The following is a 27,552-nucleotide window of genomic DNA, read 5'->3' as shown; positions in this document are numbered from 1 at the left end:
TCCAATGTTGAGCAACCAGGCTACATGGGAGTTTTATATCTGCAGACATTTCAAATTTTATTGGTTGAGCTGGACTGAGGCTAATTTGCAAACTTGAATGGCAAAGGAAATATAATCAAAATATATCTGCTTTCTATATACTCTTGCTGGCTCATGCACTGTTCTTAATCATTCCTTAATTTGGGAAAAGCACTGGAAGTTGGCTCACATGGTGCTTTGTTACATTTCAAAAAACTGTAAATGTGTGCAAAAGTGCATATGAACCAGTTTATAATTGAAAAGCAATAAGAGATCTGCATGAGGCAGCCATTGAAGTTGTGAGACTCTGTCCTGTGTGAATCATCAGTGGCTTATTTAATCTGATTGACTCAAAGTGATCAATAATTAATCCGATCGACAGGCATGCTTCACAGTTTGTGCTGTAACAATGATCACAATAAAGAAATAACGCAACTGCACGACCCTGTATAGAGATGTTTTTTTTTTTTTTTTAATAGAAAACCTTTTATTACGGATACATCATTCAAATAAAACTCTCAACAATCCATTCACACACTGTCTAAAAACAGACACTCCATTTTGATAAACATTGATAAACAGTGGCACAAAAATATAAAGACAGAAAAAGTAAGGCAAATTCTTTACAAAAAACAGTGATCCATAGATAAATATGACAGACAAATTAAAAAGGCACAAGGTATATAAAAAGACCATGCAGGCACATTAGGGCGGAACGGGATTGGTCTCAATTGGTTTCAGTGGCTTCCTTTTCTCCTGGACTGGATTTCCCCTAATTGCATGTCGGTGCCGAGATCATGGCCTGGAGATCTTAGTGGCGATGTGGTCGTAGGAAGCCGGGCCCCGAACGAACCGAATGGAGGACAAAACATCGGCAGATGGCTGATACTGAGGTAAACGGCATTTTTGTTTGTTTGTCTGTGTGAGTAGATCTGAAAACCACGACGCAACTGAGATGCTTTTCCCTATGGCTTTGAGTTAATGACACTCAGTGGAGAATGACCGCTCCCTTGTGACGCTCACTTACTATAATCAAGGTTTTACGAGTCAAATTCCCCTCGATGAAATGAAGTCAGTCTTTGGTAAAATAACACATAGGTAGTTAATACATTTGGCCTGCACAGGGAAGGAAAACAAGCATGTAGAAATGTCTAATCCAGCGATGGGCAGCCCTGCACCACAGAGAACCGAGATCACGCCCAGTTTCATTTCAACTGCAGACCACGTCGGGTGATTTCACCGATAGGTTTCTGCTCCCTCGTCGAAGGCGTGTTAATCACTGAGTCTTAGTCAGTAGTCTTTAGTTGGCATGAACACCTGCAGACTCTCGATCCTCCGCGGCACAAGGCTGCCCATCCCTGCTCTAATCCCTGGATCATCCAGAAAAGATCAAGTGGAATTTCAACATCTCACCACCAGAGGGGGGCAGAGTGCCATGTAACTGTACTTAATCCCACATGAACAGAACACGTCAATGGCAGGAGCTACCCACACCACAAAGCAAGAGGATAAGAAGCCTTGCAGAACTGTTTTTGTCGCTACCCGTCCAAAGGAACGGTAGAGAAAGAAAAAAAAAGAGACTGAAATTAGCGTTGTGTCTGCACCGGGCACTGAAGAGCTCCTTATGAGTCCAGAAACAAAAGAATCCAGTGTTGGCACCTTATCACGAGGGTGATAAATTTTCAGGGAGGAAGGCCAGCTTCTCAGAGCATGAATGACTGGGTGTGTTTAAAATCCTGGGGCTGACGGAGAGAAACAAACAGAGAGAGAGAGAGAATTAAATATTTTGTATTGAATTGTTTTCCCAGACAATCTACAATGCATACATCACAGTTTGCAGTCTTGCAATTCTTTAAACTCCACCAGAATTATAGCTCTTAATAACGGCTCGGGGTGATGGTGTAATGATTTCGATCCGAAATGCGGTGACATTCATTAAGTAATGTGTGAGCGGCTCGTGCTTAAGTCAGCGTTTTGCTCGTGTCACCACTCACTGCCCATCAACCAACATGAGAGAGAGAGAGACAGAGACGGAGCAAAGGAGGTACAGCCAGAGAGAGAGAGAGAGAGAGAGAGAGAGAGAGAGAGAGGATAAAGAAAAAATGCACTTACTTCTTGGGGCGGAGGGATGTAGTTGACATTGGACCTGAAAGACAAAGACATCATAAGCGCATCGGACAGTTTGACACCAGCACAAAGAAGAGAAGAAACACGAGGCGGACAGCTGTATCCTGAGTCATATCTTGCCCTGTATAAATAATGCACATCATACATGGCAACCCTCCCACTGGGTAAAGAGGAAAGCCTGCTTCCCTGAGCCCTGAGTGACTGAGTGGAACAGTAATAAACTGGAGAGAGTGATGCGTGAGGAAATTGTGGTTCAGCGTCTCAGACGGGACATTCGATAAACCCAATGGTCCTCGTTCCAAGTCAGGACACATGCACAAATCCAACCACCCACGCGCGCACAAACACAAACACACACACACACACACACTCTCAATCTTCTCATGGCAGTCAGTGTCTAACTCCTGCTCTGCTTGTCTGTCTGCTGTACCTCATCTGTCTGTCAGCCTGTCTAAGCGTCACACTCACGTGTCCTCAGTTCTGTGCAGGGTTTGGCTGCTGATGTGGGATGCACCGTGACACTGGGAGATCCAAAATGACCTGTAGGGGTCAACGGTCAGTTTTGATGTTTTTTTCAAGCAGAACTTTGGTCGAGTATTGGGTTGCATAGTCACCTGGATGTGTTATGGCAGTTTTTGAGGAAATTAAACATCTCTGCTCTTGTTGTTTTCCTATTTGGCAGGTAGTGTCTGCAAGTAACTTCCATAAAGTAACCGTACGCCAGGAAGAAATGCCCTGATGGTACTTTCACATTTAATTTTAATTACATGAACAAAAACAAAAACGGTTTTCATGTTTGTTTACATGCTAAAAGTGTCATTTTGGGACCTATTTTCCTGCACAATGGAAGTGAATGGAGAGACACCAACACAGCACAGAGCAACTTATGAGGATATTTCATCACCATGTGGGCTCATATCTCATCCAGGTGACTGTACAACCCAACACTCTGCCAAAGTTCATGTTTGCTTTAAAAGGTCAGAATTCAACACAGGGGTCAATAAGGATTCACACTGCACACCATGCTTGTTTTTTTTTTTTTTTTAGGGAAGTTACCACTTGCGGCGCTGTGCAGACCATGCAGCCAATTCTGAGGTGTGAGCACGTCAAGTGGGGAGCCAATCTCATGCAGCAATCCAAAACCCCCGGTGCACTCATTCTCTATCCAAAGCGAGCGATTTGTTTTGTACAAGAGACCTTTGTAACGAGAGAGTCTCCTTCGGATTAGATCTCAGCAACTGCCTGTGCCCTTGAGCAAGACACTGAACTGTACATCACCTTCTCAAGTGGTTACATTCAAAAGTCTGGTCTGATCTGGCTATGGGGAAAACCATACATCTTACATCTGGTGTTCCCCAAGGTTCGATTTTAGGTCCCTTTTTGTTCTCTGTACAATACACTCATACATTACATGATTGGAAATAATGATTATTTTCATTGCTGATTGAAGTAACTATTTTCCGATGAATTATTTAGTCAACACAGTTTCAAAAATAATGAAAAATGCTTATCGAAACTGAGCAGAGCCCAAAGCAATGTCTCCAAATTAATTTTATAATGATGTGAACAGAGAGAAGTAAGCAAATGTTGGCAATTAAGTGATCATACTGAAGCTGGAACCAGCACATATTAATCATTCTGACACTTGATTAATTATTTTAGTAATTTATAAGTAATTTATCAAGTAAAAACACCAATAGATTTATTCTAACAGTCTAATTTATCAAGTAAAAACACCAATAGATTTCTACTCATTTGATTAACTGAAAAATTGTTTCAGCACTAACATACTCCCAAGAAAAACACTTTTATAAACTTGCTTTTACTTAGTTATTAGATTGATCACCATCATTTTCTCATTGTTATTTTATTATTGGAATTACTTGTAGAATCCAAAGAGGGTGACTAAAATAAAAAAAAATGTAAACACACTTTAAATGCGGTAGTATACTTTGTGTATCTGAGACATTTACATATCAACATTTCCCCACAGGGATCAGAGTGCTGGGAACAGTTTGGTGGTATTTTGCTCAAGGACACTTCAGCAGGACTGAGCTCTTTACTTATTAAAGTGTCACTAATAACCAGCCCGACCTGCTGCACAGTTACTTCTGAGCACAGCCCCTGTCTCATCCCTTATTGCAGCATCCGAGGAAAAAGGCTGAACCTGAACGCTGATCAGCGTCTATACGGTGAGCCGACCACTTCAAGTCACTCTCCTCCAGAAGGCAGAGCCACATCCCAGATCTGCCTCTCTACTCCATTAACTTGTGCCTACTATTGGTGCATCAGAAATCATGTCGCATTGTCTCCGAGTCTTTGTGAAGAAGCCTGTTCTATAAATAGGAAGTTGACACTGACAGCTCCAGTTAGCTCAGTGGGATAAGCGTCAGACTTGAACCTAGACAAAGAGCTTTTGCATCGGCTTCAAGGAGAGTTTCTACAATGACTCTGCATCTAACGGCGCACAATAATAAGCCAATAATCGAATAACTTTAAGTCAGTTAGGCAAGTCACCAAGAGGACGCACATTCCTCTCTCTGCGTTCCCTGGCTTTAATAGCTGGCCTGGCATCAAAGCGTCATGACGCCCACTCTGGTGTTTTTGTGAAACAGGCCCAGTTATATTAGGAGCCGTCTGGAAATGCAATGCACGCCGGTCCGCTCCGCCAGCCCCCCTCCCGCCCCGTCGCAAACAACTTCTCTTTCTTGAATCCCTTCTATCTCTGAATAATCCATTTCAAATTATCCATCCCATCTGTGTGATTGCCTGTAATTCTTTCTACTGCCAATATTTTGTTGCTCGCTGATTAACGGCCAATAATTATTACATAATGATGCTGTACTAATTTCATGGGGTACAGAATATTCCTCCTTCTTGGACTGTCTGTGCTGTTCCTTCATCTGTGTGGCTCAATTTTGATGGATTTACAACAGATGTGCATCTCGGAAATGGCAACCTAAAAAAAAAAAAAAAAAAAAAAAAAAAAAAACTTTCCCATCGTTTGTGCATCTGTTGGCGCCCATCACTGATGAGTAGAAACCCAGGCGCTGCTGAGGTTCAACCCCACACACACACACACACACCCACACACACACACACACAGACACAGCTGTCACTCTATACAGTCCTGACTCAGCACACAGACGCAGACACGCAGTCTGATGTCCTGCAACAGCAACCCCCCCCCCCCCCACCGCCGTCCCTCAGTCCCTCAGCGAACCCCACTATGTCCAATATTAGTGTGGTTCTGTGTTGGTTCACATCAATGTTAATGTAATCACAGAGCTCTTACCTTCCTCTGTGCCCTGCTGATGGATGGGTCGGGGAGGACAATGGACAAGAAAAGACAGGGTGAGTGTACGTTTTCGAGAAAGCAAAAAAAAAAAAAAAAAAAAAAACACTGGTCATGCATTACGTAAGCAGACAGTGTGTGTATCAGGATAAAAAAAAAATGGTGTGTGAGAGGCAGAGCGGACAAACTCACGGCTGAAGAATCCGTTGCGGTGCAAGAGGAATCCCCCGCATCCGCAGACGACGATGACCAAGGCGATCACCACCACCGTCGCCACCACAGCTGTGACGTTAATGTCCTCTGTAAATACGAGAGAGGAGGAGGAGGAGGAGGAGGAGGTGAGAGTGAAATGAAGGGGAGGAGGAGTTGGGGGTCAGACAGGTGGAACGGCGAGACTGAGTTATGATCAGTTTTCATCACGACGAAGAAGACAGATGGAGAGAAACACTCCTTTCCCTGCTCCGTTTGATTGGATTTGTGCTATTGAGCGCGGGGAGATACATTTCAATCCATCATCCGCGCAGATAAAGGGGGCATCGGCTCCCGCGACGGAGCGGCGAACAGAAAAACAAAGTGGGAAAATCTATGGATTCCAGTCGCTGATCATCATAAGCCACACAGCCAACGCAAACAAACCATTTCTTTCATTTGACTTGCATCCGTCTGATCCCGACACATATTGTGAAATGTACGAGTTTCATTGAAAAATCATTTGGAAAAATATGACTTTGATGAAATGAGCGCCGGCATGAAAGTAAAGCACGTTACACAATGTAATTTAATAGGCAGCCGAGGAGGTTTACATTCATGTTTTAGAGGATGTAATTATGTTGAGTGAGCAATACACATCAGGAACAATTTTGACCCAAAAAATGGCCGTATAATGTTTTAAAAACGGAGCCCTCGAATTCATGACCAAACTTTTATCCGAGGACGCTCCATTTCATAATTTAGAAAGTGGGCAGAATAGGTTTAGTGGGCTCTTCCCCTCCACTGCCTCTCTGATTTTCTCTCGTGTTGAAAGGTGCGCAGGAGGAGGGAAGATGAGATGTGGATGGACACTCACACACACACACACACACACACACACACAAACACACACACACACACAAACTGAGTTACCTATTGTCATGTGGTTGCCCTTACACATCTTGGCCGTTCCCACCCCGTTGGATGCGAGGCAGCTGTACCGGCCCGTGTCCTCTTTGGCCACCGCCTTGAATTCCTGAAGGAGCGACGGGGGGGAAGAAGAAAAGATGAGAGCAGTCACTCCTGAAACACTGTTTTGTTGTTTAAATTCGTCTCTACTAGCCATGAAATAAAGGCTTTTTATTTATTTAAATTTTTTTTTGCCTCAAGAGTGCCGTGAAACTTTCTTTTTCATGAATCAACACGTCTTCCTTCACACACCAAACCCAGTGGAAACCTCTCTTCTTTGTGTTTGATGAGAGGTAATAGTGCTAGAAATCAATGTTTCACACACGCCTGCAAAAGCACACACACACACTCCTTCTCCCCCTCCCTCCCCGGCTCGCCCACACTCCCTCACCAGTATGCCGGTGTGTGAGTTGATCAGATATGTGGCGTTGGCGTGGCGCGGGGGGCTGATTGGCTGGTTGTCCTTGTACCAGGAGTACGTGGCGGGTGGGATGCTCTGGCGGTCCCGACAGCGCAGCTGCACGGCGGAGCCCGTCAACGCCGAGGTGGGGATTTCACACGACGGGATCTGTGGGGGCACTGGAGGAGAGGAGAGCGTGAGAAGGAGAAGAAACCTGGGACAAACACCTCATCCGGGTTGTTTCGGCTCACCTCTGTGACAGTCGAGTTGTTTGTCACATAGGAACAATGTAAAATCAGACGCCATTTACATAAAGGGATACCAATATCGACATAAAGATACTAAATCTGTCCTTCAACCCATGTATCTGGGTTAAAATGACCGTCCTTCTAAAATGTCCTTGAGCAAGACGCTGAATAATGGAAGTGAATAAGTGAATAATAAACTTGGTGTGTGTGAGATCGGCAGGCTGGACAACTTCAAAGCTAAAAGGTAACTGCTCTTTAATAATGTGAGGATACGTCTGGCAGTTTGGTGAAGGAGAGAGACGTCAAAGTGACATGAAATTAGTGAAAAATATGACACCCTGCTTTGAACCACCTGGAACTGCACTCCCGTCACCTCATTTTCACAGGAACTGAACGAATCAGGCGCAGGGAGGTAAAGCTCTCAGGAGGCAGAGCGGTCGGGTTCCTTATTTAATCCCCGTCTCCTCCAGAGAGCGCGTCCAAGTGTCCTTGAGCAAGACACTGAACTGTGAGAGTGTGTGAACGAGGAAAATGCGAGGCATACGTCGCAGAAATGCCGACCGTTGCGGCTAAAAAAAGCTCTGCACAGCCGGTGAATATGTGATTTCTCGCCTGAAACGCTTCCAGAAATAAACCTGGCCACGTTAGGTGCATTGAGTTAATGAGTTCCTTCTTTAAATTATGGATTCGCAGGCCATAACTGGACATGTTTACTGGCCAACAGGACAGCCTTCCAAAATTTGCTCTTCAAACTCGGCTCTGTTGGTCTTTTGATTTTGCCTCAAACGTTTCCTCGTTGTAGCGGCGGTGTTCCCTGCGAGTCGTACCGAGGACTTTGAGCGTGACGTTGGTCTCTCCCAGGGTGACCGAGTCGAGGGGAGCGCTGATCTCGCATCGGTACTCGCCGGCGTCCTTCTGCGTCACCTTGTGCAGGGTCACCGTCGCCCCGTCGATGCTCGCCCGCCCTTCAAACGGACCTGGAGTTCACGATCAAGAGAGAAAAAAAAAGGTCAAAACAACGATTATGGTGTTGGTGAGGTTTGCCGAGCACCGCCGAGCTGCCAGGAGCAATTACTTTCCTTTACTGGAGGCCACTGGGCAGCAACACAGCAGCAGTCGGGGGTTAAGTGCCTTGCTCGCCTCGCACCCTTGGACGGTAGTTAAACCGGGAAACAACTGTTTTTCTCATGCAAACCCCCCATCATCGCCACTTCTCTGACTTTAGAACACATTTTTGGAGAAAGGTGGAGTGATGCGGCACCAAACCGAAGTTAAATGTTAAAACCCTGAGTCTCCAAAGTGTCGATTTCTCAGAAAGGAAAGGATCGGAGGTCGCAGTTTGAGTGTTTCAGCGTTTCGTCTCAGCGGCCAAAATTTTGCAAACATGAGCGCGTTCAAAGAAAACAGCTCGATCCGGCGAGGGCTGCGACTCTTTATTCATTTCACCCCTCACCCCAACTTCAGTCATGAGCCGCCAATTAAGGGGAAGAGACGGAACAAAGGCATTTTTTAAGTCTTGATGCATTTGAGAAAATATTTAACAGCCTGTCACCCGTTAAACGACATCAATCATGAAGGGTAGGGGGAACAGGTTGAATATTTTGGTGCGATTTTTCCTCTTACAGGCACAGCCAAACGTCCCGTGTGGAAAACACCGCCCATCTGGTCCTCCAAGCAGATTAAACCAAATGCCGGGCGAAGTTTGTGTGCCAGGGCTGGCGACCGAGAGAGGGGATAAAGAGAGGGACGGGGGCAGCGTTCTCACCTCTGAACTGTCCCTCGTAGTAGACGAAGGAGACGTCCTTCCCCTTCTTCTTCCACTCGATGCGCGGGTTCTGGTCCTTCTCCGTGCGGAACATGCAGGACAGCACCGCGTCTGCAGCACAGGGGGTGGCGAGATATTTCGTGGCAGAATGAAAAACAGCAGCACAGATTTTTTTTTTTTTTACAAATGGGATTTCTAACCACTTGGCTTTGGAAAAACTGCACAGGAAACTTGAGAAAATGAGCAAAAATGAGCAAAACTGACACATGACAGACCAAAGACCTGCCGGTTTTTTCCTTCCTCTCTCACCTGCCGACTCGTGCACCTCCACCTTGTGCCTGTTGGTTGTCACGGTGACGGGGACGGAAGGGGAACCTGAGAGAGGAAGAGGAAGAGGGAGAGTTGAGAGCGAGGAGAAGTGGGGAAAGAGGAGGAGAGAGTGAGAAGGAGAGGTGGGGGGGGGGGGAGAGAGCAGTTCATAACGTAATATCACTCGTCATCCATTAGGGGGCAAGGTGAATTGGCAAAGTGCTTCACGTTGCCCGCCAGCGGCGAGAGGAGAATGCTTAATGGCCGTCTTTGGCCCGCCTTGTTTTATGGTCTGAGGCCGAGACAGAAGACGAGGGCTGGCCGAAGCTGAGATCTGAGGTAAAAGCAGGATTACCCCCCCCCCCCTTCCTCCTCCTCCTCCTCCTCCTCCACCACTCTCCCCATACACACTTTAATCCTGCGGGGTTAAGGAGCAGCCCGCCGTATGTTTATTTAAGGTTGTGTTAGGGTAAGGACACCCGGCAGCTCCCTGCACGCCGCCGCGGCTGGTGATTAACCTGAGGTGGATGATGTATGGACGGCATTAGGGGGAAAGGGCAGACGGTGTTTGTTTCTCCACCGTCTGCGTGACACCGATATCCCCCCGCATCCCAAACAGGAACGGGAAGCGGGGAGCTGCCTTGTTCCTGAGCGCTGATTGGCTCGGGTTATTAGGGTGGTCATCCTGTTGCTGTTTGCAGGGCCTCCACGGGAAACGCGCATCCGCGGAGCGAAGGGGCCGGAGAGAAATGTTCAAAAGTAAGTTTTACACCAAATTCGGGGCAAATAAAGACAGATTTTCAGACCGAACGGCATGCATTTTTGAAATTCCTTAATAAATGTTGAATAGGCCTCGTGGGTCGACCATTAGAGTCTGTGAAATACTAGAAATGTAATATTGAAGATATGAAAAAAAAAAATCTTAATTGGTGTCACAGGAGAGATAGAGGCCTTCAGATGTTCTTAAAAGCAAAAAAAAACAACAAAAAAAAACACCAATCTAACCGGCTCCCACAACACACACACACACTCACACACACATTCGTCCCGCCTTTGTCTCTGCAAACACCACCGTACATTAAGACAGACTAAAATCCCACAATTACAAACTTGGAAACCCATTTCATGCTAAAATTATGCCACTTTGTTATTAAAAAGTGCATATATTACATGTTTTCAAGCTGTTATGCAGGAAGTGTACTCCAAAGTAATCATCCAACAATTTGGTGTGTCACCTAATGACAGCTCTCTGGTGCAGGTTCCTGTTTGTTTCCTGCTTCCTGTGTGAGGTTACTGTTATTGTTACTGAATTGCAACGAATACCAGTAAACCCCCCCTTCTATGGGGAAGTGCTGCATGGAAGAATGGAGGCCAGATTTAGACAAAGGGCCGCAGGGAGTGGCAGGAAGTGTGGAGGGAGCAAAAGCAGGAAGGAAGCCATGTTGGATGGACATGAAAACTGAAGGCTGAGGCTGCTGTCACACTCTGAAGTTTGCTGGGGTCTTAACGCCAAACGGTAACAGCTTCAATGAAGAGTCGCAATAAAAAGTCTTATTTGCCAAATGCAGCCCCACACAGTTTTTAAATCCTTTTGTTTTTAAACATGCAAACCTTTTACCGAAATTGGCTCAATTTACACCGATTTTCCTCCTTCAAACTTAAGTGAATTAAAAAACGCTGACTCGCTCCCGTCCAACTCTCTCTCTCTCGCTTTGCAAGCGCGTGAGTGTGTGTGTGTGTTAATTTGTGCCAGTTTGACGGCGTTATCGTCACGGCCTTGGCGCGCGCACCTCGACATCGTCTGAGGAGCATTGTCTCCCGTGAAGGATGATGAACAAGGGAGGTGGAGGGAGCGATACGACGAGATTAAAAAAGAGTCGCCAACGGACGACAAAGGAGGGATGAGTCGCCTAAGAATAGAATACAAATGAAGGGACTGGAGGAGCACGAGGCAGAGGGGACGGAGGGTGTGTGTGTGTGTGTGTGTGTGTGCGCGGGGGAGGCAGACCCGCAGAAGCATGAATAAAAGAGAGAGTGGGATTGAAAGCAGGGGAGATACTCTCAGACAGTATCACTGTGAATGGGAGAAGCTCTTGTCACATAGTGTGAGACCGGGGCCAGCGCCACCTTGAAGGGTGTCTCTTTGAGAGAGAGGAAATGTAGCGAGGCTGACAACATGCCCACACTTTGCCACCGCCGAGCTGACTGTCGGACTGACGGACACGCACACACACACACACATTTTTTTATTTACTCTCCTTGCGAGGACCTTCCACTGACTACACTCATTCCCAACCATCTTAACCACCTTTATCCTAATCCAGATCTAATCCTCCACCCTAAATTCGAGCCCTAACCATAGATTAGGCCCTTGTTGGGTGCAGCAACGCTCCACGACACGCGCGGAGGATGCACAGATGCACGAGCACACGTATGGACAGGAACACACAAAGTGGCACAGAGGCGCATTGTGATGTCCCATTGCTCTTGTATCATGCATCAGTGTGTGTGTGTGTGTGTGTGTGTGCCGCTGCTGCTATGCAAGATGACACGACGTCCCTGTCTCAGCAGCACCGAGACCAAGTCACATCCATGCACCGCATCCGTCACTGTGGCTCCCACGACAGCCACGCTGGAAGGGGGAAAAACGTTGGAACCACCACGGTCAAATCACACGCTTCCGAAAACGAATCAAACAGACACTTTGCGGCGTTTAATTGCAAAATCTCAAAGCAGACGGCAAGCGGGACGGCATCTGTTCACACGAGTTCGCGTTCGGTGAGTCATCGTCGGCGTAGCTCTCCAAACGTAAGCTCTGCCATCCGAGCAAGAGTCAACAGAGGAAATCTTCCTCCGACGTCAGAGACGCAAACGTTTGAGTGACGGTTGCCACACACACACATCATCACCTTCTGCTTCCGTTGCTTGGAAACCCAAGGGAAGGTTCTGGACGGATTTGGTCAAAGCTGTTCTATAAAGAAGGAAATGTAAAATCGTGACACCTGAAGCGTCCTGAATGGAAGTCAATGGGGGAGACGGCTTCTCGTCCTGTACAAAGTGTACTTTTGTGGACATTGCCTCTTCAATAATAAATTGTCTTCCTTGCTCAAGATGTGTCATTCATTTTTGACCCAGCTATAGTGCATGCATCGCAGAAAAACAAGCAGCAGGGACTAATTGACCGCATCACGCCAAACGAAACGAGGTTGCCGAATGCCTGTGACAATGCTGAATTTCTTTACTTTCTTTTTTTCCTGCGGTGGTGAGGACCGCGATACGTGTTACGCGCTCTACCAGGCGAGCTGGCGGGGCGTCCCAAACGGTGAGGCATTTCAGTGACGGAAAAAATTGGCTGTAATTGGCCGGAAGCCGCTCGCGTTTCCTTTGTCGCACGCGCTCGAGGGTAGGAAACGGCGTGTGTGTGGGCGCATGGGTTTTAGGAATTCATCACGGAAGAATCGTCGGTAATAACGCTTGACAGTTCTGCAACGTTTCAGAGGAAAGAAATTGTTAAAACAGGCTTTGCAATGAACGCGGTATTAACTTTTTCTTGTTTCACCAATGGACCTCTGTATTAAAGTGGCTCTTGTCGTCCAACATGGCACCGCGAATGCAGCACAGAAACACAGGTGGACACATGGAAAAGGCATGGGCGCAGAAGACAAGCATATAAACACACACACACACACACACGAGCACAATGTTTCGTGTCGCATAAACATCACCCCCACCAGTGAAGCAGCTTAAACTCACAGAGGGCCCGGCCGCCCTCTTGCCCGAGCAAAAAATAGCAAGATGGCACGCTCGCTCCTTGGCACGGGGCTTTCGCTCATTATGTGGTCCGTACAGAGTGTTACAGAGAGCGGGGACGGGTGTTGCCAGCGCTGCGCCGAGGTCAAAGGCACGGCGCAGTCATAATGAAGGCACTTATTCATATTAACAAGTCAAGAAACAGCAAAAAAGGAGAGATATACTCGAAAATGTGCTGCACGGCGGCAGATTCTAGATAAACATTTCAAGGCTGTGGGGGGGAGACAGTGTGTGTGTGAGGGAGAGTGTGTGTGTGTGTGCGTCCCCTTCAGAACAAAGCCCCTCTGTGAGACTGTAACCCTGTACTGCTGTGTGAGCAACAGCTGTCTCAATCAGACATGGGGTGTGTGTGTCTGTGTGTGTGTGTGTGTGTGTGTGTGTTGGAGAATATGAGCGAGAATGAGATGAGGGAGGGGGGAAGTATTAGCTTCCCTTTGCCATTCAAAGCCCCACCCAAACACACTTCCTCCTGTTGTTTTTTGGGACTTCACCATCCACAATCTGCCCCGTCAGCTCTGAGTCGTGGTGCCACCGTTTCCAGATGCGCCGTTCACATTTATCTCCTTTTTTTTTTTTTTTTCGTTTTGACCCAGATCACGTTCAGCTTCTGCCGGGGTTGTCTTAGATCTGGCCTCGGCGCGGAGCACTGCACTGCCTCCGTGAACCCGCGACCTCGTGGCCTGACAGGTGGCGCAATGTGGACGACGTGAAATAAAAGGGAGGGGCAGTAAAACGTGACTCACTCGCCCAGCCGCTCCCGTGGAGTCTTATCAACGGGATTAGCACCACTTTCTCATTAGATTTACTTTTTTCCCCCCCATGGCAAACCGGTTAAAGGTTAAATGTGGAGGAAAAAGTGTGATTTTACAGGATTTCCATTCATTCTTAGTGGAATACCAACATTTTCCTGTTTTGAAGCATTTTGTCTCGTAACATCCCTGCTATGAAAACACCAGACTTTGTCACAAGCAAAAAAAAAAAAAAAAACAGTCTGGAGTCATTGGTGGGAATCCAGCCATTGACCTCATGCATGGAAGCTGGCACCTCTTCTGCCAAAACGGGTGCCCACCCACCACCGTGCCGCCCACACCCTCAAGGGTGGCGCTCGGCCAACTACAACTTTGGGGCCAACTTCGAGGAACCGGGCCTGGCTTCATCAACACCACAGCCCGTTTTCACAGTCGGCTTTTATCTACGCAGAGGAACTGGAGAATCGTGTCTGAGTAACCGAGATAAAAAAAATGGGTTAGCAATCTCTGCCTTATTAATTCATCGCACGAAATGTCTCTTTGCTCACAAGGAGCCTTAAAGTCTGTGAAGAGTCAACGGGTTGAGATCATTTCACTTATTTCAAATGCAGTTTCACTTTGCTTCCACTAGTTAATTTGCAACTTAACATCAAGGAAAACTGGTTTGAGCAATTTAAAAAATAAATAAATAAATAAAAAATACTGGAAACAGTAGAAATGATCTCCCCACCTTTTGGCTTTGACTTGACTAATAAAATTTCAAGACATGTGTTACATAACATCTACAGACAGTTACTGTATGGAGAAAAAGACATCATGATAATAGACAAAAAGTAATTATTTTAAATACCATGATCATTGTTTAAATTATACTAATGCTGCCACCCAGCATTTTAATCATCTTTACCCAGAGCTTTATCCCAGAGAGAGAGAGAGAGAGAGAGAGAGAGAGAGCAGAGTTAATTCTTATGAATGAATTATTTCCATATCCCACTTACATTGCATCAATAAAATAACAATGGGAAGATAAAGGGACGTCCTCTCCATTATCCACAACTCTCAGCTGAGTCTCGTCTTCCCTGGAAGGACCGAGGAGGCAGATCCAGAGCCTCAGGTTTCTTCTCGCACTTGTTCACAACTCTCCAATAATTCATCCAGCTTACAGGGAGAAAAACACACCGCTCTCCAAAAGGAACCGACCGGCGCGGCGCGGCGCGGCGGGCAGGCGGACGGACGGACGAGCGGGGCGCAGCGCAGGGGGACAGACCGCTCGGAGGCACCGTGGTCCTGGTCGGAGCGTCGGGGGGACGGCGTGCCTCGCTCACTATCTCCGTGACGGATCTGCTCATCCGCTCTGCTCCTGCTGTGTGCTCGCTCGGCGCGGTGTTAGGTGGAGATGGAGGGGAGGGCGGGGTGCTTTCAGACGAGCAGCGTGGCGGAGCGCCGAGAGCGCAGCGCCGTGTCCAAGACGCGCACTGCACTGCCAAATGGCCACATAACAACATCACACAGCGCGGGGGGCAGCAAAGTGGACATGGCGAGGTGTGGCACTGACCAGCCATGCCCTGAAACTGACTGACTTTGCTGAATTACAATGGAGGGCACAGAGCAAGCCTGAAATTATTTAGAAAACTCTTTTGCAAACCAAATCTTAAAAAAATTAAATCAGTGAAGGACTAATTTCCTCACCTACAACTAATACTACAAAATTAATAAGAATAAACACTAGCAATGAAGATGATAATGATATATCTCGCCCATAATGTCTTTGTTCCACTTTGTCCCCAGAAATTTAGTCTATTTATACTGTGAGTGTGGAAATCATAAAGGCCTCTGTCTCTTTCATGAAGTAAACAGATGAAGCAGCACAAAGCAGAGAATCACAAGGGAAGAGGTGAATTTATATAAAGAGAGGCAGACGAGGATAATTTAAGCTTTGAGGCGACTGGGATGTGGAGTGTGCTGCCGCTGAAAATCAAGAGGATGCCCCTGTTTCTGCACATCCAAGTGTGTGACTGGAGGATGAAGGTTTTGGTGACACATGATTTAGCATTTGATATGCCATAACCCAGAGTTGGACAGCAGTTTAAGAAATTACCACTCCAGTCTCTAGCTCATAAAATAGTAATGTCTGAAAGCATATCCTTTAAATATCAGATTGATTTTTTTGTCCAAAAACTAAATCTCATTCTCATTTCTCTATTAATTTTCCACATAACTGGTGGTTGCCTCCTCACACTGAGCTTTTGGATGGAAATCTTCCTACTCCATTGATTTTACAGAGCAAAAAGACAACTACACGACTTATTTTACTTCATAAGAGCTTATTAAAGTCTGTGAAGGCAAGACAAGTGCTGTCAAACTGCTCATGCTTAGGCTGAAATGGTGGTGTAATTTCTAATATCAGGTATAATATCATTTTTGAACTGAGCAATGGCTACTTTTCAGAGTAAAGAGCCCCGTGAGAGAAGAGTAGGTGTGAAGTGTGTGTGAAAGAGAGAGAACAGTGGCTGAGGAGGAAGAAGAGGAAACGAACCACAACCATTTAATTAACCCAAGTCCAGCCAATCGATGCGTCCCCGGTGAAATGGCTATTGACTGGAGAAGTGTGTGACCCGTCACTGTGTAGGTGAGATGTGTCACCCCGCGTCAACGGCCTGCCTCATTACCTGGAAGAGCAACATCTTTATTGGTTCTAAAGGGAAAGGTTCAGGCGGGTTCAGGGGGGACTTGTCTGGCAGCCGTGGAGGTGGAGGCGCCGCTGACCTCGCATCCAAAAAGCTCTTCAGCATCCAGCGAGGAAACAAGCGACACATCATAAATTCATTTGGTGGAGTTAGTCATTCCAGAGTGTTTTAGCGGCCATTCAAATTTAATATCGCTCGAAACCAGCTTGCGGACACACTGTGCATTCCTGAACACGTTTTGCGCCCAAGTGCGACAGCAGTGAGGAATCCAGGGCAGAGATTCAAACATCTCAATTGGTGCGTGATGGTGCGTCTGGCTCGGAGTCTGAGGCATATGTGGCTGGGTGTGTCTCGCACACGGCCGGCGTTTGGGTGTGTGTTGCTGTGGTGTGAAGGCTGTTTGAATGGAGGAGACAGCTGCGCCCTGTCGACTTGTCTTGTCTGCCCTGTGTCTTCTCGCTGTAGCCTTTTGTTGATTGGGTTTTAAATGTGACTAAACACATCAAAAATGTTCACTGCCATCGAGAACCGGAACATTAAAGTGCTTACGGCTCACTTCTAGAGAAAACTTTTAATTTGCTCTCTCTTGCTGTGTCTGTCCTCTGTCCGCCCAGGGGCGTGCAGAGCTGCTCTCAGGACGGGGCTCAAATGACACAGGGGGCACCTGTGGCCCCCACATGGGGTGGAGGCTGCAAAATCTACATTAACTCCAGTACGTCCACTGGATATGACAGAGGACTGCTCAGTTTTCTTTGCCGTTGGTCATATCATTAATATCTTGCTAATATTGTATTACTTTTTAACTAACTGTACTGTTTATCATGCACTTCTTTATAGTCTGAATTTCTCATTTATCTCATAGGCATCTTATTTATATTTTATTAGCTTCATTTTTAAATTAGTTGTACTGTTTTTATTATTACTGTTGAGAATAATATTACCCATTGTCTGTAACACGGCTGAACTAGACTAAGACTGTGAAAAGAAAAAAAAAAAAAAAAAAATCAAGCTTTTATTTATTTATTTATTTAGGCCATATTGTCCTGTCCTGTTTCCCGTGAGTGAGTTGTAATTTCCTGCTGTTGTTACTACTGTGAGAAACAAAGATAGGTGATGTGTCATCATGTCACAGGGGGGTAGCCAGGTCAAATACAAATACAAATAAAATGCGACTAAATACTTGAGCCACAAAGTGAGGCTGTAATGCAGTATTACAGTTACAGTGATTTGTTTTCATACTGCATTCATCACAAAGTCGTCTCTTTATATTGATTTCCTGGCCAAGTCTTTCTCGAAAAATAGTTTCTTGATTTCAGTGGGATGAAAAAAAACAAGGCAGGCCGTGCAAATCTACCATCAACACCAGTTATGGATTAAATTCCAAATAAATTAACGTGACTGACATCTCAATCCGTCAGCGCCTTCATGTGTCGTGTCGGTTCTATTTTGAAACGGCAGCCGTGCGCAGGTCGCATGTGTTCAACAGAGAAACCCGACCACAAACAATACGCTGCCTGGCTTCGCTTTCCCTCCAAGAAGCGAGTGGGTGAATTTGGATACGCACAAAAACTGTCCTGTGCATCACTCGGATGTAACATATTACAATTTTCCTGCTCTGTATGAGTCTGTGCAAAGAGGAAATGTTGCCACTATTGTTTTTTTTTTTTTTTTTTTAAGCATCTCAAAGAGTAAGAGCTGAAAACTGAGTCAAACTATGAAGCTGCAAAGTGGAAGTTAGCAGTTACTAAAACAAACGGTTACCTGCTCGCCGCAATTTAACAACGTGAGGAAGTCTGACTGCGACGGATAAACAAAGAGTTTGGGTGAGTAACTGCTTGCTTCCACTTTGTTTTCACTTGATAAAAAAAAAAAAAAAACAAGTGGTAAAGGATTAGTGCTAAAGGATTTAGGCTGGAATTGGACCAAATTGGACTGTTTGAAACATGTCCGCACGTCACAGCCAAATTGGGAGAAAAGTGCGTTGTTTTCTTGGAACGGATAAGCAAATGTGTTTTTTTTTTTCCCCTCTCTCTGAATAAAATGCAAACAATTGTCAAAATGGGTCCAAATATACGTGGGCGCGCTGCCAGGTACAGCCTAAGTGTGGGAAACGCTGCTGGTATCGAAATCTCTGGAATCCTGGGGGGGAAAAAAGTGGAAAATTACCTCGTGAGTGTTTTTGAGTCCTCACACTTTCTCACACATGTCTCCCAACACACTCTCAGGATTTGGAGCCACCTGTCAGAGTGACAGACGCAACAGCTGCACTGATGCCTGACAGGCAGCCAGCACGCACGCACACACACACACACACACACACACACACAAATTCCACTTTTCTCTTTAAGCAAACTGCTGACTGCACTGTATACACACAAGCACACAAGCATGGATGTGCTGCCATTTTCACTCTCTCACATTCCCGTCGACACACACACTCTCACACACACACTACCAGCTGAACAGCTATAAGCCAAAGCAAAGGCCCCCCATGGGAGTGTTAACATTTTTCTACAGACACACGGCGACACCAGAAGCTGATGTTTTGTGCACAGACACCGACAGAGGAAAAGAAAACATTTCCCTTCACCTGTCGACAATTTACACAAGAAAGAGATGATGGGAAATGATTTGTGACGGCTTTTTACACATTTATTGAACAAATATTACAGTCGGGTACATGGTAAAGTGTGTGCATGTGTGTGTGGGGTTGTACATAGGTCATTACTGGCTGGCTGCAGGAGGAGGAGGAGGAGGAGTGGGCTCGGCTGGAGGAGGAGTCAGCTGCTCGGGTTTTGGCACCTTGACCTGAGGAGAGGAGGAGCATGTCACATGACTGTGGACAGAGGAAAGCTGCAGCCAAACGTGATGTTGACCACAGTGGAAAGGTTTTCCATTGTGGCTGCGCTGGAAACATGTTGACATGATGTCCTGCCATCTATTTTTGTCCACGTATTCACAGGAAAAATAAAAACACTCCACCAAACCACAAGTCCACCGCCCAGTAGCTGTTCAACTGTTTTAGTGTGGACTTCCCCTTTAAGTGCTTTCTTAACAATGAATTCATTTATTTAAATTTAGAGGTGCAAGTGATATTTCCATTTCTTTAATTTCCTTGTTTTTGTGATTAACTGGTTAATAATTTCATCTCTAAAATGTAAAAAATAATTAAATGCTTATTAAAAATTGTCAGAACCCAAATGGTGTCTTAAAAACTGCTTATTTAGTCTGACCTGCAACCAGAATGAGCACTTTTCATTTTATAATATGATGAAATAAATAAAAAAGCAAGAAAATCTCAACATTTTTGAAGCCGTAGGCAGCAAATGTTAAGTAGTTTCAACTGATGAATGAACTCACGGCTTAATCAGCTCATCTTTTCAGTTCTATCTCGAATATGCTCATCCATTTAACACAGACCAGAGGCGATTATGTTCCCCACGGCTTGCAAGTTTCAACTCGAGCTAAAAACTTTATCTCTGCAGAGCCGAGGACGGGAGCGGAAGAGACAATTAAGTTCGAGTTCAAAAGAGCAGCGCTGTTATTAATCACTGTTGTCAATTCATAATGAGTGTCAGGTGATAATATGGTCCTGTGTCCTCTAAAACCATAAAAGTGATGTCAGCCCGGTCCTGCTGCAGTCTATATGAACCCTCCGCTCATAAAACCCCACAGAGGGAAAAGTGGACGGGTGCCAGAAAGAGCTGATCCAAGTTTTCTCCGCTTCCTCTCTTGATCCATCGCTCACATCTTCTCCGCTCCTTCCTTTTGTCTTTAATAAAAAGTGCAATTTCAATTCCCTCAACAATTTAATCTGAATATGAAAATGAAATCTAGGCCACATGGCACACTATGTCATCAGTTGCCAAAATTAAGTGTGTCTATTAATGAGTACATCTTTTTTTTTTCTTTTTCTTTTTTTTTCTTCATTACGCAGTCACTGATGCATGGACAACGCCAGCAAGGCTGCAGCAGAATACATTTCGCCTAGATGGCTCTATCCAAAATTAACTCGTAGCCTAGTTTGAATTTGAAGAATTTATGCATCTCCTTTAGTGCTGGAGTCGAGCTCGGTTATGCTCAGACAGAACAGATCCAGTTTTGCATCAATCTTGGTGTCGTGATGTACAAAGTCAAAAATAAGTGCCTTGAACCTAAAGAGGTTTAAAAATACTCCTTCCTTGGATCTTGAGTTAGTGTCTGCTACTTTGATGTGGAGTTCAGAAAACAGCGGTTTGTCCTTCATGCAGAGGATGAGACCTGCTTTTCCTGAAGACTACGGGCTACATCGCCATCGCCTCCCTCTGCTTTTTTGCCAAAATATAAATTAGAAGAAATAAAAATAGCCTAAAGTGTTCAATTATAACCTCTGACTGCCTTTGGAGATTTTGAGCGCTGACGACAGCCTGGGATCGGGCTGGCCGAATGTGGAACAGGCAGCATGTGGACGAGCGGCCAGTGTTTCGAGCGGCGCCCGCTGACACCGACGGCCCTCCCCGCCCGGCCCCCGACACTTCAGCTTTGACACCAGAGCTGCTGGACGGCTGCCTGAGACAGAAAACCACAATGTTGTGGAGGTTCTCACCAGTTTCTCTGCCCTCTGCCTCAGTTTCCTCCACACTGTGTGATGAGCCTGAAGAGAGAGAGAGAGAGAGAGAGAGAGGGAAGGTGACTCGGACGCACATGCTGCCTCTGACAAATTACAGGCACTGCGGCATACGTGCAATTACACACAACAAGTGGAAGGAGAGCTCAATGTCACTCAATTTTCCGTTTGTTTCTCGGTGACGACACCGCTTTGATTTGCACGAGGAAGCCAAACGCCTGTGGGACAGCCGGCGTTTTACAGGGAATCACTTTATTTGCCGAGCAGAGTAAATGCACGTGACATCGCCTCGGTGTCGCGAGTGCAAGGACGAACTGACGACTAATGTGGCAATTTAAGTTCATAAAGACTTTATATTATGCGCAAGAGGACAGTGCAACACACACACACACACACACACACACACACACACACACACACACACACACACACACACACACACACACACACACACACACACACACACACACACACACACACACGAGAGAGTAGAAGCAGCCGTCATTAAGATGCAAACGTGTCGTAAAACTGTATCTGCATGCACAGCAGAGTCTGACTGACAACACTCTTGAAGGTTGATATCAACTTCAATATTTTTACGCTGCAGTCACTGATATTTAATATTCTGTGCTGTTATTTTTTTTTGGTACCAAAAAAAATTACAAATACTCAGCATTTCCACCCTCAGTTTTCTTCATGGCAGGGGAGGGGAAAAGTCTGAAGCAGCATTTAGATCAAATGACATGAAAATCCTCAACTGGAAGTGCATCTAATGAATTTTTTAACAGTTAAAAACAAGAAGGGCGCCCCTCTGTGCATATTTAACATTAGAGGAAACTCTGGGACACACTAGAAATTAAGAATTAAAAAAAAAAAAAAAAAACTGGATAAAATACACACTCAAACTGTCATGACACACTTCCACTATTTAACATGAGGACACTTATTCTGTCCCACTGCTGTATTGATCAATTACTTTTTCACTTTTTCTGTCATTAAAATCCAAATCCACCCTGATCTGCCTCACCTGGAGCTGCAGAGGCAGGGAGAGGCCCTGCGCTCGGCGGAGGAGGCCCCGGGGCCCCTGTCCCAGGCTGTGCAGGGCCGTCACCTCGTACTGGGAGCAGAGGCCCGTCCTGGCCACCAGGGGGCCCCCACTCAGCAGCACATGGTCGCCACATCTAAAGGAAGGGAGGGGATGCAGTGTTGGAGCAAGAAGAAACAGGAGGTGGAGAGGAGCGTCTATAGCAGGAGTTAATGTAGCAGTGTGTAGGTGAGGCAGCCGTCTGCAGTGAATTGTGGGTGTTTTGTGATAAACAGTAGTTATGGAAACAAAGGGTGTGTGTGATCTGATTCGTGAGGATTTTAACTAGGATGTGTGTGTTACCTGTAGAGCATCACGGTGCCTCTGGAGCTCTGTGCTGCCTTCTCCTCCACTTCCTCCTGTTTATGTCTGGGTAGAGGGGTGCATGAATTGTTATTATGTTTAAAAACCTCACATTTCTGATCAACAAAATAGAGTCAGACTAAATGCTGCAGAACAAACTAATCTTCAGGTTTCACACTGCATAACAAATGTAGCATGCCCTATCAATGACTTTGCATGTCTAAAATTTTGAATTACCCATGATATATAAATGTGAGACATTATTTTTCAGATTCAAAAGTCTGATTTAAGTTTATGTCTGAACAAAAACTGTTAAAAGGCATTAAACAACATATTTTCAGGATAGAGCAGGAGGAGAGCCCTTTTCAACAGCAGCACTGTAAAAAGAGCTATGGAGGTAAATGCAGCTGCAGACAGAGCGATGCAGGTGTTTATTAACCTGCCAGACAGACAGTCAGTCTACCTGCTGTGTGAGAAGACCTCCAGACCCACAGAGGGCGCCACCTCCAGGGGCTCCCAGGCCAGGTCCTGGTGGATGAGCTGCTGGGCACCGCGGGTCAGAGAACGCAACGACTCCTGAGAGGGAAAAAAAAAAGCATCAAGTGACACAAATGCCACCTCACACTCACATTCACACTCACCTGTGATCAAAGGCACTAACCAATAATAATCAAGTGTACATTCACACATTTACATATTGGGACTGATTTATTCATGCACAACGAGTTCTAATGGCAAACAGTCTTTATTTCGGACAATAAAGAAAATTGAAACAAAAATGATTCATGTTTTAGGGACACACATTTTGTTTTTTTTCCCCTTGCACATTTCCAAAAGCTCCATTTGTATTTTTCCTCAACTAAACTGGAGATATTACAGAGGTACCTCAAAACTCGGGGACATTTAAGGATACGAAAAACAGTGCCTGTGCCAAGCAGCCTGGCTAACTATAGCTGGGTTTCCATCCAAGTGCTTTGAAGTGAGTTATGATGTATTCAATTAGAGAGAATGAATGGAAACAATGACAAATGACCTAAATAATACAGTGAAGTTTTTACGCCTGATTCAGATGGAAAAGTTTCAGATCGGTGAAGAAAATCTAGGATATGTAAGGATTTTGTATAGAAAAAAAATACATTGTTGTTGAGGTTATTTCTCTTGTGGATGTGTTTACTGATGTCGCTGCGTTTTACATTCAGGCAGCCTATTAATTGATCTCATCTGTTTATTTGTTGCAATATTTCAAAAAGTTGTTTTGGAAAGTGGCTGGAAACTGATGACTGCAGAGGCTGAATAGAATTACACACACACACACACACACACACACCTCGGAGGGTGTCCACGAGTCCAGCTGAGGGTCCAGTACCACGTCACAGCAGAAGGCTCCTGAAGTGACTGCAGGAGAAAGAGGGAACAATCAACACAAATCTACAGTCGTTGCTGGTGATCACATCGACCTCGTGATGAGGAGAAGTCGTCTCCTACCTGGCATCTCCGGCGTGGGGAGCAGCTCCACCGCAAAGTCGTCCTTGAAAGCGGTTTCTAGCACCTGGCCAAGCAGGGCGGTGCAGGAACGCCAGTAAGCCTGAGGGACAGAGAGCGCCGTGCGTGAGCACACCTGTTGGACTTGTGGGGTAAAAGCTGGAGCTGCGACAGAAAACGAGGAATGTAAACACGGGCGGCCGAGGCCTGATTTGCTGCGGCTGCTGCTGGAGGTGATTCAGCTTAAGTGGATTTGTGGTCCAGACGGTGACTTAACACCTTTGCATCCATCTGGATATTTGCCATTCGGCGCCTATGCTCTAATCCAAATTTGTGATGCAGGCTGCGGTTGCACGAAACAACAGGGCACACCAGGGTTTCCACTAATTCCATGATTTTTTTCTTGCTTTCCTGCTTTGTTGATGTTGTTTTTCAGCTCAGAAAACTTGCAAACAGTCCACTGTGCTGCAGAGAAGTGGTCATATAATTTATAATCACAGTTAAAAACCATATAATGCAATAATTATGCAAAACAAGTTGGATGATAACCCTGACATATTCCTATAAGGTTAGTCATTTGGAAAATTCTCCAATATTTTTGTGACTTTCGCTGATTATTCACTGAATTCTCTGTATTTGCTGATTATCAATTTATTATTTTTCCTCTATTTTTGTACTGTTCATGTCTTGATTACTTGCTTCTTTTAAAATTTGCAGCACTGTTGTGATCAGTACTGTTAGTATCACTACAAATATTATCACTGAAATTATAAAAAATGCAAGCAAATATCAGCTGGAGGCAGTAGTGTGTCCTGATACAGCATGAATAAAGCATGCATATACAAAATGCACACTCTTTTTTACAACTGAGATAAATGCACAAGTAGGATTATGTACATATCTATACATAATGCACACTTTTTTTTCCCTAAAGCACATTTTTTACATTTATTTCTTTTTGTATTTCTTATAATTTCACTTATGCTTGTAACATAATCCTCTCTTGAGATTTGAGCAACTGCAGCTGACCCAGTTTCCCCTCGTGGATCAATAAAGTATTTCTGACTCTGATGACGTCAGGAGAGTCATAATCTATCAGACATTAATGCTGAACACAAAAACTGATGCTCAGGAAGAAAAAAAAAAAAAGGACTCCTGGGACGCTGTGTGGGTCAGTTCAGTACCTGGTTGACCAGCGACGGGTCGGCGTCTTTGAAGGTGAGCAGGGAGAGCGAGCAGGAGCGGGTGAGGGGCTGGTGGAGCGGCCACGGCTCGCCGTCCACCAGCGCCAGAGCCGAGCTGGTCACATGGTAGTCTGTCAGGTCTGGGGGAGACACACAGGACATCTGTCTGCATCCACAACTGACTTCAAATCGCTACAAGAGTTATTTAACACAGAATATGACCTTAATCCTAACCCAAACCTAATTAGACTCAAACCAATCTAAACCCTAAGCATGTCAGCATAGCATGAAATAAAAGATTCCCAACATAACCTGAGCTTAACTTTAACCAAACCCAGACCCTAAATAATTCCTAAATTAGACCAAAACCAACCTAAATCCTAACCTTAGCCCTAATCCTAACCAGACTCCCATGTGGCGCGATTAATATGAGGGAGAACAGCTCTTTCTTATTTATTTCCCTAATAATAAACTCCTCATAAACCTTCAGTCACCGACCCTTATGACAGCACTGAGGGAGATAGAGGAGGGCCACAGGGAGCTGGTGTACACAGTCTGACAGCTAACTGGGAACCATTAATGTGTCGAGGTGTGTTCTTCTTCAAGGCTGTGGCAGATAAACTGAACTACCAAAAGTGGAGAGGGGAAGGTGTGACATATGGAGGGCACAGTTCCTGACCTCTAACCCTGCCTTGTGTACTCACGCCTGGCACAGCTGAGCGGGGTGGACATCCCTCTGTTCATGATGAGCAGCGTGCCCTCCAGCCCCGGCCCGTGCACCGTCACCTCGATCTTCTCCACGCGGGGGTACAGAGCCCTCTGCCGGGCCTGCTCCCTGGAGAAGACGGCGCTCCGCTGGCTGCGCACCTCCGCCGCGGAGGGACGAGCGGCCGCTGCTGCTGTGGACGCCAAACCTGACGAGAGGAGAGGATAACAGTGAGAACTAAATTTTGTGCAGTCGTCTAATGTTCCTTTGAGACTGTAAACAAATAAATTGGGATTTAAATAAACGTGAACTTGTTAGTTGAAGCCTGTGTGTGGTCGCTACAGTAATAACAGCTAGCTCCCATGCTAATGCTAACAGGCGTTACTTACGGCGGTGGAAAATTTGACAAGCGGTCCTACACGACATTGTGAAGAGAGACCTCCGCCACTACATTCAAATAAAAGAGAAAAGAGCTATAACAGAGGACAGGGGTAAATGTCTGTTACAGAACACAGGTGAAGGACGCCATGCCTGCTTCTTGTACGACTTGTGTTTGGGTCCGGAGCGGAACTGAAGGAGAGCTCAAGAGTTCCGTGCGTGAACGACGCTAAGCTGCAGTTCCCGTACGAGACAGCAGGTGTCGCTGTTGCTGTTCACTCCAGTGAGGCCCGTTGAAGAGAAATTGAAGAAATATTGATTTTCATGTTGATAGATAAATAAATGAATCAATAAATGAATGAATTAAAAAAATATTAAAGTCAAAAAATGTCAATAAAGTGCAAAGAGGTTGATTCCCTCCACAAGAAAAAACAACAACAACACTGTAATACTCATATGCAGACTTAAATGTTCCTGAGGTAGCCTACTATAGTGGACATGGTATACTTTATGGGTCATACTCAGTCTAATATGCCTTTAAAATTCATAAAGTGTAGTTATGGTGTGAGCTTGTGGAGTAACCTTAGAAATATTTATGACAGGATTACTAAAGTTCCTCTTCATAAGGGATGAAAGATTATTGTCCTTTACACAGATTGAATAGAATCCAAAGTTATGATCTTGGCGTGAAAGTCTTACATATTCCCAATATCATCTGCTAATGGACCCTAATAGCACTCACAATTTGACAAATGCTGGTTTGATTTCCAGAGCTGGAATCAGCAGTAAGTGTTGGCACTAATGGCAGCGGCAGACTGCTGGGCCAGGGAACGCAGCGGCAGGACCCAAACATCATAAATCATCCAGACATGGGCCGAGATGGAGCCAGATTACTGCTAACTAACAGAGCTCACCAGCTACTTCCACAATGAGTGAAGATCTTATAAACTTTATCTGGAGGGCAAAATATAAATCCTTTAGTTGAACAGTGATTTGTTGCAGGGTTGCTTCCTGTGGGTGTTTTACAGCAGAGGCCACGATGCAAAATAAGAAATACACCAGTTTTATATACACCAACAGGTTTTTCTTTTCCCTATGTTGGTTTTCAGCACCAGTTAGAGCCAAAATGGAGTCCAACTTACTACTGATCACTGATATCAGCTTTGCCCTGTCTTCTATTCTTGGTATTTGTTTGAACCTGCTTGGAGAATCAGATAGATGAGGCTTGTCACATGAAGACGAT

At 45.4% G+C, this 27,552-nt stretch overlaps 2 protein-coding genes across 3 annotated transcripts; both read right to left on the bottom strand.

Moving 5' to 3' along the window:
- Positions 1 to 476: 476 nt before the first annotated feature.
- On the bottom strand, positions 477 to 15,303 carry jam2a (junctional adhesion molecule 2a). 2 transcript variants are annotated; one of them, XM_030073759.1, is made up of 10 exons: positions 14,878 to 15,303; positions 9,321 to 9,386; positions 9,012 to 9,122; positions 8,074 to 8,223; positions 6,990 to 7,177; positions 6,563 to 6,665; positions 5,633 to 5,740; positions 5,441 to 5,456; positions 2,131 to 2,164; positions 477 to 1,760 (listed from the first exon to the last, which is right to left on the bottom strand). In XM_030073759.1, the coding sequence occupies exons 1-10, from the start codon at positions 14,924 to 14,926 to the stop codon at positions 1,722 to 1,724; spliced, it is 864 nt and encodes a 287-aa protein (XP_029929619.1). In that variant the 5' UTR covers positions 14,927 to 15,303; the 3' UTR covers positions 477 to 1,721. The 2 variants fall into 2 exon arrangements, with proteins under 2 accessions (XP_029929619.1, XP_029929628.1); XM_030073768.1 differs by having other exon boundaries at positions 5,441 to 5,453; positions 14,878 to 15,298.
- Positions 15,304 to 19,196: 3,893 nt separating this feature from the next.
- Positions 19,197 to 26,509, bottom strand: mrpl39 (mitochondrial ribosomal protein L39). The gene is made up of 10 exons (XM_030071253.1): positions 26,321 to 26,509; positions 25,930 to 26,139; positions 25,226 to 25,365; positions 24,045 to 24,144; positions 23,887 to 23,954; positions 23,023 to 23,135; positions 22,560 to 22,625; positions 22,200 to 22,353; positions 21,152 to 21,199; positions 19,197 to 19,374 (listed from the first exon to the last, which is right to left on the bottom strand). The coding sequence occupies exons 1-10, from the start codon at positions 26,355 to 26,357 to the stop codon at positions 19,291 to 19,293; spliced, it is 1,020 nt and encodes a 339-aa protein (XP_029927113.1). The 5' UTR covers positions 26,358 to 26,509; the 3' UTR covers positions 19,197 to 19,290.
- Between the last annotated feature and the right edge of the window lie 1,043 nt (positions 26,510 to 27,552).

This window comes from Myripristis murdjan, chromosome 2 (genome assembly GCF_902150065.1).
Source record: "Myripristis murdjan chromosome 2, fMyrMur1.1, whole genome shotgun sequence".
In the NCBI taxonomy this organism is placed as follows: domain Eukaryota; kingdom Metazoa; phylum Chordata; class Actinopteri; order Holocentriformes; family Holocentridae; genus Myripristis; species Myripristis murdjan.
This window is presented reverse-complemented; position numbering and strand designations above follow the sequence as displayed.